The sequence below is a fragment of the Lepidochelys kempii genome, chromosome 2 (genome assembly GCF_965140285.1).
Source record: "Lepidochelys kempii isolate rLepKem1 chromosome 2, rLepKem1.hap1, whole genome shotgun sequence".
Lineage (NCBI taxonomy): Eukaryota > Metazoa > Chordata > Testudines > Cheloniidae > Lepidochelys > Lepidochelys kempii.
Window position 1 is genome coordinate 181,341,331 of NC_136381.1, and position 14,309 is coordinate 181,355,639.

At 37.6% G+C, this 14,309-nt stretch overlaps 1 protein-coding gene across 2 annotated transcripts in view; it reads right to left on the reverse strand.

Annotated features, from left to right (window-relative positions):
* Positions 1 to 3,517: 3,517 nt before the first annotated feature.
* The window catches only part of SEPTIN7 (septin 7), a 102,675-nt gene continuing 91,883 nt past the window's right edge, over positions 3,518 to 14,309 (reverse strand). Inside the window, exons 11-14 of one of the 2 annotated variants that reach the window (XM_073332894.2) lie at positions 12,327 to 12,347; positions 9,186 to 9,321; positions 5,105 to 5,244; positions 3,518 to 4,533 (exon numbers count right to left, since the gene is read on the reverse strand). In XM_073332894.2, the coding sequence (XP_073188995.1) occupies positions 4,494 to 4,533; positions 5,105 to 5,244; positions 9,186 to 9,321; positions 12,327 to 12,347 (337 nt within the window). In that variant the 3' untranslated portion in view covers positions 3,518 to 4,493. The remainder of the gene's footprint in view (positions 4,534 to 5,104; positions 5,245 to 9,185; positions 9,322 to 12,326; positions 12,348 to 14,309) is intronic. The other variant, XM_073332895.2, reaches the window with a different exon arrangement.

Below are 14,309 nucleotides of genomic sequence, written 5' to 3' on the forward strand. Positions count from 1 at the left end.
TTAGGCCACCTGGTGTGCTGCGAAGCTTCTGTGATTTCATTGGTCGTTCGAGCTGAAGTTTGTAAAGAGGACCACCTGTTGAGCAGCGGCCTGTGCTGTCTCACTTGGATAAAGTTATTTAGTCCATAGCTTTGCCAAGGACTGCGCAAAGCAAATAATCGTGGGAATAATGTTGGTTCCAGAACCATCAGGTGTTTGTCTCACTCTATTCAAATCATTCAAAAGTTTTGGGGAAGAAAAAAAAAATTTTCTGCACTCTAAAAACTGCCCCCAAGTCATTTTCACAGAGCATGTCAAACACTGGCATATAAGCCAGACTTCTAAAAAGAATGCTTTGATCTGCAACTAGTTAAAGGAGTAGGAGAAGATGCCCAGAGCCAAAGCTGAATATTTCATGAGAGGAATGGCAGTGCTGCGTTAGGAGAAAACCAGTAAGAGGCAACATTTCAGAAGCACTCAACGCTCAGACTTCACACACACAGGGATAACACACCCCATGGCTGGCTTCAGTCAGCTGACTCAGGCTTGCAGGATCTGGGGCTGAAAAAATTCTGTAGCTGTTTGGGCTCAGGTGGAACCCAAGTTCTGGGACCCTGTCAGGTAGGGGGGCCTGAGCCCCAACATCTACGCAGAAATGTTTAGCTCCACAGTCTGAGCCCAGTGTGCAAAAGGGGCAGCAGGCCCCGGCAATTTAAAAGGGCCCGTGGCAGTAGCTGGAGCCATGGGCCCTTTAAATTGCCGCTGGAGCCCTGGGTGGCGCAGGCCAGGCAGCGCAGAAGGGCTGGCTGGGGGAGGCTGATGCCCGTCCCTGGTACATCTTCTATGTTACTTTCACCCCTGAATATTTCACATGGGAAACAAACTAGGCAGAGCAATCGATTACCTAGGATGCATAACTAAAAATCTTGGACATCAAAGAAGATTTCTATATTGGATTGCTTAATTTATCAGTTGAAGATATGGGAGGGAACCACAAATTTGTAATCTAGTTATTCCCAGATTCAGACCCAGGAAGTTTTTCTAATTAGATTAATTTTATCCAGTTGTATTTAAAGTATTAACTAATAGCACAGGCCACGTCATATACTGCAACAAGACTTGCAGCTATATAAACAAACATCTACTAGCCCTTCCAACACAATTTCCTCCCACCTCCCAGTTTGATAGATTTAGCTGGATGTTGAGTAAGATTCCCAGACTTAAGTTTAGGAGAAGGCTGGTTGTAAGTTCAAATTTAAATTTTAAACCAAATGATTTTATAAGTTAAAAAAATCAATTAAAATAAACAATTCTGAATAAAAACCAGTTTTTAAAAGCCTTTTTACAATGAATAAAGAGCCAAACACTTTAGCCACTGATGCGATCTGCTGACTTCTTATAAAGAATGGGGAAAATATTATGAAAAGCTATCTAGTGTTCAGAATTCCTCAATAATACTTTATTTTATTGTTGCTGAGTAAGTGTGGCAAAAGTTAATGGCATGCCAATCAGTAAAACAAGATGCGTGTCCAGTGCCACAAAAAACCTGCTCTATTTTAAATGAGTTTACTTGTTCTGAAGTTGTTAGTAAATAAAATGGATTGTTTTAATATAAACTAAATAATTCAAAATATTACAATGTATTTAATGAAAAGCCACATCTAGTACTAGATATTGAAGAAACTTGCTCCTGATAGGCAAAGAAGAATATCAGCATATGGTGTACCAGATGAGAATCTCCAACTTTTGGTCAAACCATACCAATTTTGGGAAAGTTGCAGGACAAGTTTGGGACAAGTTGCAGGACATGTATTAACCCATATTTTTGGAAAGATAGCAATTGGAACTGGTTGAAAATTTTCCAGTGGAACAGTTTTCTTTTGGAAAATGCTGATTTGACAGATTGAAGAGCTTTGTTTCATCTTTATAATGTAGTCAACACAAAACACTTCAATACGTTTGTTTTATCATTTCCTAAATGATTTTTGCACAAATTTCATTTTTGCGGGATATGATTTTCTTTCCGATTCGGGACAAAAGGAAATGTTCAAATGTTGGAATTTCCCAGCAGCTGACAAGCTTTAAGAGCAATATTCAAACAGAGCAACAGTCAAAGTTACTAGTCCTCTATAATTCAGATTTTTTTTTTGGCAATACACGCATCAGAAGAGGCTCATATTCTACAAAGTGTGTCTTGGGGGAAAAATTGGGACAGCATGAAGAAGCTTTACATGTATTACAATACAAAGGGTCTTGCAATTCAGATTGCTTAAAGGAAAGCTACACCCATTTTGCAGAGAACAAGATTCTAAATGTTAACATAGCAAGAAGTCACCTGTCATGTTCAAAGTGAATAATAAAAATAACTCAAATTCAAATGGATTCTTGAGCCCTGTTCTGGGTGTGGCTATCTGAGTGAGTGCCACTGACACCAAGAAAGGGGGAATCCTGTCCAAAACCAAACTGGAATAGAAGGCAAAATGACTACTGGATAATACAAGTGACCTTTGTGCAAGCAATTAACATGGATAAATAAAAATTTATTAAATCAATACAATAAACTGGAAATTGGTTTACCAGTCTCATTGCTGGCTACACATGTTCATTTTCAGTAAAATGCATGGAAGTCAAATTGGAGGCAAAAGGTCAGTTGTAATTAAACCATTTGCAAATACATTTCAGTGTGTGTCATGAGTTTTCTAATCATTCTGGTTAAGAGGAATGCAGTAGTCAGAATGTCACATGAAAAAATACTCTTAGTGAGGCTCTGCAGCTAACAATGGAAAACTTCTTATCCCAAATCAGGACTAAAATCACTTCACAGTAACGTGTCTGGTTAAGCAAACTGTCTTTAGGATTCTCTTCCCTCATTAAAAAAGTCCCTTCAGGTAACAACTGTTTCCTGCAATGTAGAATAATTTGGGAAATATGCTGCCATTTTGTTTTTGTTTTTTTAAAATGTCAACACAAATCTTTTGCTTCTATAATGGCAAATAAAGCTTAGTACACTCTCCTGTGTAAAGTTCAAGCATTTTACAAGCTACATGCCACCTTTCCAGCTACCAAGTTCAGTTTTCAGTTTGACTTGCTTACATTTTTAACAAACAGAGGAGAAATCCCAGAGGCTACAACCATCTCATAGTACCATTAATAACCAACCATGAACACTTCAAACTTCTGGATGGAGTAATGGAGACATACCCATGGAAAATATCAGAAAAGGTGTCTGAACACCTTACTGTTTTGGACCATACAAAAATGTATGAAAAGTTGGTGCCCTCTTCTGGATAAGAAGCTTTTAGTTTGCAGTTTCAGGGCACAATCTATCATGTATAGTACTCAGCAACCTAAATGTGATTTATTAGGTCAATAACCCACAGATTGAATACACTTGTCCACCCCTTAAACTGGGAACCTGATATCTAGACAGACTAAATGCAAAGTTAATTTTTATATCTAAGCATGGTTACATTGAAATATTTCCCATAGTGAGTACTTTGTTATGCAATTCCTTGAAAGCGTATCACACATCATAAGATTACATCACAACATTGTTTATTATGTGACTTTTTACAATACAAACAAAAATACAGAAATGCAGTATATGAATACAGCTAAATGCAAAATGGTGACTTTCTCAAGAGGCCATGATTCCCATTTCTAGTAAAATAAAGAAAGACTGCACACAGGTAGAAACAGGTTGGTAGTTAACTCCACAATTTTGCCTAAAAATGACCTATAAATGCATTTTCCTGCTACTTACCATAAAATGTAAAAAGGGAGTTAAAGGAAAGATTTACTCACTGGTTCCTACCATATGAAAGAAGCTACATTCTATTTAGCAGGGCCAATATATGGAAAAATATCTAAATTAAATGTTATTACAAAAATGAAGCAGTAATGAAATTCTTCTGGCTAAAGAAGTTAGTAAATGAGGATAGTATATATTTAAAGAATCCAAAACAAAGAAGGGTTGTTATAAAAAGCTTGAGGTGCACTGTAAGCCTATAAGTTTGTTTTTCCATGTGTATTTTTAAACAATGGAAGTGTCAAAAAATAGGGTCAACTGTGTTAGACTAAATTACATTATTGTATATGCTGCACTGAATGGAATTCTTGTATTATAATAGAGAAGCATAGTTTGTATCATATTATGGCAATTTATCCTCACTGAAAACCTTCCAGAGTCCTTGTATTTTGGAATATCCTGTAAACAAAAAACCACCAGAACATGATTGTACAACAGTAAAATGTTTTCTTTTGCGTTAAATGACATCTGTTTTAAAAAGAAAAAAGGAAAGGGTACTTAGAGCTGTTATTTTTCCAAGTACACAACATCCTAGACAATTCAAGGCATCTCAATCTCCATCAAAATTAACAAAAAATTTGTCATGCTGTTAAATCCATCGTTATGGGTACAACTGGTGCAAAATTGGTCAAACGGATCCAACGAACACTGATGTCCAGGCTGGCATATTGGCAACTAATACAGAACTGGTGGTCAATAGATGTATTTAAAAGATCTTCCCTTTCTTCTTGTTCTTTTCCAAGGTTCTAAGAAAATAAAAACATTTTAAAATAAAAACATTTTATGGACGAACAATTCAGCACATTATGTATACATTTTTAAAATATGCAATTTTCAGCTGTCCTAGTTTAGACACAGGAAGGAATTTTCCTTGGCATACTACGCACACAGCACTGACATAGCAATCATTTTGTCATTACACTCCTACTTCCAGGAAATGGAAGATCTGATCGCTTTCAGTCAGATGTTTGTGTTCACAGCCCTTAAATAGAAGCCGAAGAAATGCAAGTAAAATTAAATCAGCCTTCAAATTCTAATAAAGTTTTCCTACAGTGATGAATGGTACCTGTTGAGGTTAGTTGTATTTAGGAAGTACTGAACATGTGTGCCTACTATGGAAGCTAGGGTTCTCCCCGTTTCCAAAATATGCTCATATATACCAAAAAGCAGTGGGACATTTTGAGCTGGCCAAGCAAAAATTTTGATGGTCAAGCTGTGTACAGATGTATTAAGATGATCAAATTTTCTTTTAATAATTATTATTACAGAACATGGGGAACATTAGATACAAACAACTTTAGCAAAAATCCTACTTACCTGGAAGAATTCTGTTGTTCCAAAATACGCTGTTGAGTTTCCCAGTTTGCTTTCTCATCCTCAAACTGGCGGCGCTTTTCCTCTAACTCTTTGTGCTGCGCCTCCAAATTCTTTTTCATTTGCTCATGGCGTCGTTGGAGCTAAGAAATTGAGGCACAGAACATAGTCAGAAATGGCACAAACACTGCAACATTAGAAACAAGATTAGGAGTTGTACTGTACAGTGTGCCACATCAGCTACTGTAACGAAGTGAGGACCCGAGTTAGAGACCGAAACTGTTGATTCCACTCTTTACCACTTCTAACCCATCTTTCCTCCAAACTTCTTGAGCACGTGGACTCTACCTCCTGCCTTTATAATCTATAATGCTCTAATGCCTCAAAGCCACAATCCCATTATACAATCATAAAAGTGATGGTCCCTGGCACAGAGAGTTTACAAGCCAAGCAGAAGACTAGAAACAAACAGCTGGAGACAACAGACAGGAGGAGCACAACGCAACAAGAGGATTAGAACAGCATTAAGCATTGATCATAGCCAACCAGCCACCTAGCCAATCACAATCAATAGAAGAGTCTCTTCAGTTTCATGCTAGATCTACAGCTTTTGAAGCAGACCACTCCCCTCCTCAGGATTTTCTGACTAATCACCTGTTCTATAACGTCTCTCTGGAGGTGGGGAAAGCATAGGGTCAAGGTGTTAAAACCTCTCTCTACTAGCTGCCATGTGGTATTTAAAAACCATGTTAAAATGTGTTAGCTAACATGCTTTAAAACACCACTTTTCCACCTAGTTTAAATAGGGCCTAATTGACTGACATCCTCTGGACACGTCACTGGCAATCGCTATTCATCTTCCCTTTCCCTCCACTCCCCTCTCAATTAAAAAGTCCACCATACTCCCCCGCATACTAACCCCACAGTACAGACTGAGCCTACATGCAAAACAGGGGTTTCTCCATCGCTGTAGAAACTCCACCTCCTCCAGTGACATTGGCTATGTCAACAAACATTTTTCCATTCACCTAGCTGTGTTTACACTGGGGACTAGGTTGGCAAAGCTATGGGTCTCAGAGGTGAGAATTTTTCACACCTCCTAGCACTGTAGCTATGTCAACCTAAATAATAAGTGTAGACCAGGCCTGATTCCCTTCACTGGTTTCCGCTCCCCTTTGATATCAGATACAAGCTTTTAATTCTTACTTTCAAAGCTGTGCACAACCCAATCTATATTTACATTGCTGCTCTGATTTTCTCCTACCCTTCACCTGCCATCTGTGCTCCTCTCAAGCCTCCTTCCTGAATGCCCCTTGCATTTGTCTCGTCTTGCCTTCACACTTGATTTCACTTCAGAACTCCCTTCCTCTATTTGTTTGCCAAACAATCTCTCAGCATTCAATCTCACTGAAAACAAAGGCGCTTCAGAACTTCATTTAAATAAAGCATTGCAGCCTTGATCTTTAAGCTATATTATATCCCACATACAACACTTGAACAAAGTTATGTTTGCTAATGTACTATCAACAGAGCCATCTAGAGTGCACACGCCTCTCACAATTCAAAATCTTTAAGTTAAGATATCTTTGTTGACCGAATGTAAAAGCATATCTAAGTAACATGACATGAATTCTTCCCAAACTGAAATAAAAGTTAAGGTTAAGGTTGTGTTTTGAATATGCCTATTAGGAATTAGACACGTGTGTTGTGGGCAGCTGTATGTAAAACAGAGGTCAGGAACATCTGGATATTATGGTATAGGTGGTAAAATGCAAATTGTGGTTGGTTTACATATCAATACTGATGTAACAGGTGATTTTCTTGATTTTACAGGACAAGCAACCATAACTATGTTAAAAATGTTGTTGGGGGGATTTCCAGGACTATTAGCAAAAGTTAAAATGTAACTGTGATATAATAATATATGTTCTAATAAGGCCTTTGAAAGTCCAACATAGTAAAACAGCCAATCTCTGCAGGGCTCTCTCCTCTGAAGACTTTGTGGTGATCTGTAGGTGGGTCTGTGCTTTTATCCATGTTGAAAGTGTAACAATGTGTGAAAAGTTTAACATGAATAAAGCATACACCCCTTGTCACTCTTATGTTTGTCTCCTTTTATGTCAGCCCATGTTCTCTGTAACCCTCCAACCTCTTCCACACACATCCAGTACAGTTTTCTTCATGCTCCAGTTCTTCTACACCCCTTCCCTCCATGACCTGTGTCCTAAAAGACATGTTTTCATGCACCAGACCCATAGCACACTCATCCTAAAGTACTCAGACACACTCCCTGAACCCAATTCAAAACTCCCTGTCTATACCCACTCTGCTGTCTTTGAACTTGTACAACTTAATTTTGTAGATGTTTACAACTTCAAAAGGGAGCAGAACGCATACACTGGGAAGGCAATATGGTTCAAGAGAGGTTATGGAAGCAGACTTTAGTGGACTGGTTATGTAATAGAAGAGAGTTTAGGTAATGGGGGAGAGCAGCAGGGCTGGACAGTGAAGAGTAGCAGGCTATCACTGTTCACTTCTCTCCCATTGTCCCGCCTGCCTCCATGGCTCCTCCCAGAGTGACTGGCAGGGGTTCTGTTAGTGCTTCTATTATTCCAAGCTTCCTGTAGGTCTGCAAAGATTTTTTTAATTTGCAGCCATGGTTGTTGCACCAGGCCTCTTTTGAGAAGCTGCCTCCCTAGCAGAGCTACAAAATCCACTTGTTTGATTTGTTTTACAATTGTGCCCATAGGTCCCAACCAGGATCAGAACCCCACTGTGTTAAGAACTATATAAACTGTAATGGCCCAGGTCTACACTACAAAGTTTTGCCAGCATAGCTGTGTCAGTAAGCTGTGTGGTTAAAAAAAAACAAACATGCCCCCTAACAGACAGATAGCTATATCGGCAAAAACATCTGTCTAGGCACAGCTTATACTGGCAAAACAGTCAGTATGCCAGTATATGCTGTGTCTCCGGGAGCTGGATTTGCTGGTATAGCTATATTGGCAAAGCCGTTGTATGACAGACTAGCCCAACCTGCTCTGAAGAGTTTACAATCCAAGACAACTGACATACAAAGGGACAAGAGAGGTGAGTCAGATTATACAATTTTTGTAGAGATTTGCAATTTTTAAAAGTTACAAAACTTGAAACAGTTGCAAGCCATACCTGTCTACTCCTTAAGCTAACCATCATGAACTGGTTGATTTGTTACAGGCATTACAGGCAGAGTAGTTGAAGGATTTCAAGAAAGGGCTTTATTATTGATAACAGATTCACATTATATAGTGCATAAATTAGCTAAAGTCTAAAGCAGTGGTTCCCAAACTTTAACAGCCCACGAAGCCCTTTCACTAAACTGTGAAATCTCGTGAACCCCCCTCCTAAAAATGAATATTTCCAGGGATTTAAGTTTAAATTTCCTCCGCACTCCATGGGGCTCCTGCTGCTGGACCCTGTTGATTGCCCTGGTCAATTGAGCTCGGGCTGCAGGTCCCGCTGACTGCCTAGCCCCACTCTCCCTGGGGCTTGGGCTGCCAGCTCCCCTGCTCACAGGGACAGGTCTCGGGCTGCCAGCCCCAACTCCCCGGCCCCGCTCTCCCTGGGGCTCGGACTGTCTGCCCTGCAACCGGGTGCACCTGCTGCCTCCAATGCTCGGGGTCCTCTGGCGCCATTAGTGACATTTTTGTGGCAAACCCCCGTAACATTCTGCAAACCCCCAGGGGTTTGGGAACCCCAGTTTGGGAACCAGGTTCTAAAGTAACATTTTAGGGCATCAAAGAAAGACATGAGACTAGAATAGAGATTTTTAGCATGCTATGATTACGGAAGTGAAATTAGGGGACGTTTAAATGTGAAAGTTACCTTGAAAATACATGCTTGCCTCCTTTATTTAAATAGTGTAACTTGGGTAATTATTAGTGAGAGTTTCATTTAAATTCTAATGTAAGGTTATATTCTTAACTATGGAGCCATGAGGGAACCTCCAGAACATGTGTATGTTACAGTGTCCTTGAGGAAAGGACTCCCTCCCCATTGGTCAGCACTGAGCACGTTATTGGCACTTAATACACATTTTGGTTACCTCAGCTTCAGAGTCCTTCAGTTTCTGAACTTTTTCTTTGACCTTCATCTCAAAGACCTGCTCCATTTCCATCTCCATTTTTTTCATTTTGGCCACATGCTCTCTTCTCTCTTCTTCCATCTGTGCCAGAGGGCTCCTGCCATAAACCCAGAGCAGGTTAATCAATCTTTTTTGCAATACAAGATCACATTGAAAAGCAAGGCAAGCAAAAAAAAAAAAGGACCGATGTGTCTGCATGTGCCTTTATCTTACGTTAAATTTTCATAATTTCAGAAAACTGCATATGTTCGATCAAACCAATGTTAAACTATGAAAAGAGAATTTCATAGTGTAAACATCTTACATTTTTTATATTTAAATTAAAGTTAAATATAATGCAGTCATATGTTGAGAATTCTTTACTTTCTACCTTGAACAGAACCGCTAGAGCAGTGATTCTAAACCTGTGGCCCACGGGCTGCTTTCGGCCCAAACAGCACAGAGCTGCGGCCCATGTGACATCTTCAGGGCAACAGAGGTAGTATTGGATGCAGCCCATAGTGGTAAACAGGTTGAGAACCACAGTGTTTGGGGAAAGTCAAATCATGGAAAATTCAGTAACGAAAATTCAAAAATAAAAGTGGCATTTTCCTAGTGATCTTCCAACACTACAGCCCGTCCAATCACCAAAATACTTGTGCACACAAAAATGGAAAGATGGCCTTAAACTAGAACAGACCAAGAGAAAAGGAAAGTGTTGCAGGTAGAGAGAAACTGATTTTTCAATATTAATTTCTAAGGGAATTATCAAATAAATCTAAGTTCATAATTTCAGCTTTGTGGTAAATACAATCTTTTCCTGTGCTGATTCTTTTGAATACACAGCAATTTTGAGACGTTTTTGAGCAGTTGGACTTCAGATATAGTTGTGAAAGTGTTATTAGCATGGGATATTTTGCTTTGTAAAATGTTCCTAATTCAAATAAATGTTTTTAATTTTTTCCAGACACTTTCAGGCAACTGATTTACTAATCTTGCTTCTCACTTTAAAATATCATTTTAGAAATGTTATAGTCTTTGATGTTCTGTAAAATCCAGCACAGACTCATTATATATCCCACTCATTTTACTCTTTTATGGTTAATGGTTAGATAATGTATACAGTCAGTCCCTTGAAAGAATTTTTTTTTTTTGGTACTCAAACATTAAGAACAACTGGAACAAATTAATTTCAGCCTGAACGTGTAAGTTTTTCAAAAACATTTGAAAAAAAATGAGCTTTAACTAGCATATGGATGTAATAATGCAAACAGATGTATGTATATATTTATTATATCATCACTCTCGGATACTTACGTACACACACAAAACAAAAATGATAAACGAGCAGGGAATGTCTATCCATCTAAGATGATCCAACCTTCATCTAAGAAAGCAAACTATTTGGAGTTGCTAGGTGTGATTACATCAAAAATAAAGTATTTGCTTTTTGTGCTTGAATGTGTTTTATGCTTTCAGAATTCTCCTAAAAGTATTTGAGGTAGAGTAAAGCATTTCTAATATGCAGTGCCCCTTTCAATTCAAAACTTGCAAGCATTCTTTTAGAAGAGGGAAACCGGGTTTAAAATGTGTAGTCAGTGCAATGGAGTGTGTGTCAAATATGTCAGAATTGTTTTGACTATTCATAGCTCATTTTATACATATAACTCAGCTATATGTAATTGCCACTAATGAAGTGAAAATGAAATGCATCCTATGAAATCAAGGCCAACTGAACAGTTTTTATATTCCATTATTTTCAAAATGTGCTTCAAAAGGTGACAATTTTAGGTATTTTTGAGATGTATCTGAACTGATTTGCAAAATTTAGAGCAGCAGACCAAATGTTAGCAGAATACTAGATTTCAAATGGAAACTGATCCTACTCTAAATGCAGGATTTACTTTTACTGCAAAGGTTGATTGTTAGCATCTGTACCTTTTGTTGATGAAAATAGCATGTAAGTTGGTGTACTGGTCGATTACAAGCCCAGTACCATAATACATAAAACCAATTTATGAGAGGAGTGTGCAACATCCATTGTAATGTTTTAGAGAATTTGAGTAGTAGTGTTTCTGTGTAAATAAACACATTGTCAAAACATTACAAAATTTAACTTCCTGAAGACATTAACATACCTCTCTTTGAGAGATATGCAAAGTTTTAAAGTGTCAATTCTATGTAAAGAACTATTGACCTAGAGGCCTAGGTCCTACTGCCACTGAAGTCACTGCCAAGACCCCCATTGACTTCAAATGGGAACCGAACTGGCTCCCCAACAGCACCAGAACCTAAGAATTTAGATAGGTCTACCAAGTCATATTTTCAAGGAAATTATTCAGATTTCCCCCAAAATGTCAAGTTTTAGCTTCCCTGGAGAGTTCAGTAAGTTAGCAGGCTAATATCCACTATGGAGTTTTTTACGAGTGGATCTGTACACAGTTCTCATTCTGATAAGCAATGTCTAGAGAAATCAGTGAGGTTTAAGCAAGAAGGAAAAGGGAAGTGCAAGAAAGCATCAGGAACACTCCCACTCTCCCCATATAAAATAATATACATGTGTAATGTTAAGCTCTCTCTAAACCTTAGAGTTGTTATTCTATGTATACAAAAAGTAGAACCTCTGCAAGCCATTTGTATGATAAAACCATAGTCAAATGAATTTGACTACACTAACAAGTTTGCCAGTTTAACCCCTCCTTAAACAGCTGTAAATCTAGAGACAAGTTATGAAAATTCCACAAATTCTCAATAAGCACTAATATAACTATTACTCTGGAACTAATGAGAAACTGCAGAGCCAATCTGGGTGAATTACATAATTTACATATATCGTCAACCATTATAGTGCTCTTGTAGTCTTTGTTATTCTCATGGAATTTGACCAAAATCTTTCAAAAGTAAGTGGGAGTGTTCTATGAAGAATATTTGTCACTGAAAATATTTATAACTTTTAATCTAAAATGTTAGAGCAGTTTTAGAACAAAAAGCACTAAAGTAAAAACAGATGCCAGAAGCTGAACAACAGGAAAACTTAAATTTTGAAACACTTAACATTAAAGGTCTTATGTGTTTAAAGAGGTTTTGTCTGAAGTCTTTGGAAAAATTTAAACAACCACTTACATGCCTTCAACTGTGTCAAATCTAAAAAACAAAAAATACAGAGGCTTAGCATGCTTAAATAAAACCACAAAAACTAAAAAGCAGTAATTAAAAAAGCATAATTCATTATAGATTCCTAAAGCTAATTAAAATTTGTTTCCCCCCCAAAAAACCCCAAATTTTCCACAGTAAAATGAAAGACTGTTAGTTAAAGCTGGTTATGTTTATTTCAAAACTCAGTTAGTAAATCACTACACCATGTAAATATTAATGCAGATTTGATGTGCAGAGATATTTCAAAGACAGTTTTTACCTACAGTGGTGTGACTAAAGTACGCATGCTTTTAAAGTGATTTTACATATTTTAGTGACATTAACTTAACTACTTGCTCTAAGTAAGCTTTCTGAAATCAAACCAATCCATCTCTAGGCTTATTTGCCTTATAAAATTTGTCACCTAATGAAGGTCATTATATTCAAAGTGAATGATGGATGTTATATTTAAAGAGAAAGACTGTTCAGGTGCTATAGAAACAGCACTTAACTTTACTGGCCAGCAGAGGTCTCACAGGAGGCTATGCTCAACAGCAGGAAAAAGCATACAATGTAATTAAGTTTACATGGAGTATGGCATCTTAATTTGAGCTTGTGTTGTGTTAGCATCTCACTGACAGTAGTAAAATCAGAAGAAAAGATCAGCCTTCAGGAACTGGTATTTTTACATTAAATAATTTGCAACAAAGTATGAAGCCATTCATACTATTAGGACTGCTCCCTAGAATTTCCTGTTCTGTCTATAGGAAGCGTAGAATCTTGAGTGTGTGGCAAGGTTATTAACATCCTAGGAACATAGTCAAAAGGAGTTAGAAGCAGTCTATGCTAAGAAGCAGTTAAAAGGATCTACACGTTGCATATTTTGTTACTCTGTGTGACAATTTATTGAACATATCTGCAGCCAGATAAGGCTTATCTTTATGTCATTTATACAAATATATACCTTTTGATAATAAAAACATGGTTTATTTTTAACCTCACTGAAAATGTTTATTTCACATCAAAAAGTGAATATAGGACTTCTCAAATTAAGAATTTTTGGTTTCAATTTTAATAGATGCCACACAGTGCACGTGTACAGTTACACTATTTGCATAGTGTGAAGAGACAAGTTATCCATATACCTGAAGGTTACCCTTTGACATAATATTTTTTAGAGATGGGATGATGTTGAAAATGTGAAGGAATCAGACACTAAACCTAAAATACAAAAAGGCTACGTAATCATGGAAAAAACATGCTTTGGATTTCTCTTAAGCTAATGTGTTATTTGTAGAACAGCTGATTATAATATCAGCCAAGCAAGGAAGGAATTCAAGGGAGTCAAAAGGCAAGAAAAATTGTTTTGTTTTGGTGCATTTGGACAATACAGAATATATCTTGTAGCACACATTACTAATTCTGTTTTCATAGTCAATCACTGTATTTTGTTCAAAAACATGAGCTAACATTTACTCAAGGAACAGAGCTGCAAAGGTTACATTACCACCAGGAGAGGAGAGGAGAGGAGAGAGAGAGTATACACACACACACACACAGAGAGTGTGTGTGTGAGAGAGAGAATATATATATATAGAGAGAGAGTGTGTGTGAGAGAGAGAAAATATATATATATATATATAGAGAGAGAGAGAGAGAGAGAGAGAGAGAGAGAGTGTGTGTGTCCCCAACAAACAACATTTAATACAAAATATTTGACATCTGCTAACAGAGTAAGAGGTTAGTGTGCAATATGGATACAGAACATACATTTTGGTGAGCTAGTAAAATGCAAGAGAAAATGGACAAACAAAATGTTGCAAACCCACTCTCTTTCTCTTGGAGCACATTTAAATGTTTTTGGACAAACTAGTCTACCTAAAACAGAGCCCGAATCAGAGGCTAACTACATTCCCACCTTACCAGGCTCAATCATGGCAACTTAGACAATGGTTTCCCTCCTCACTTACT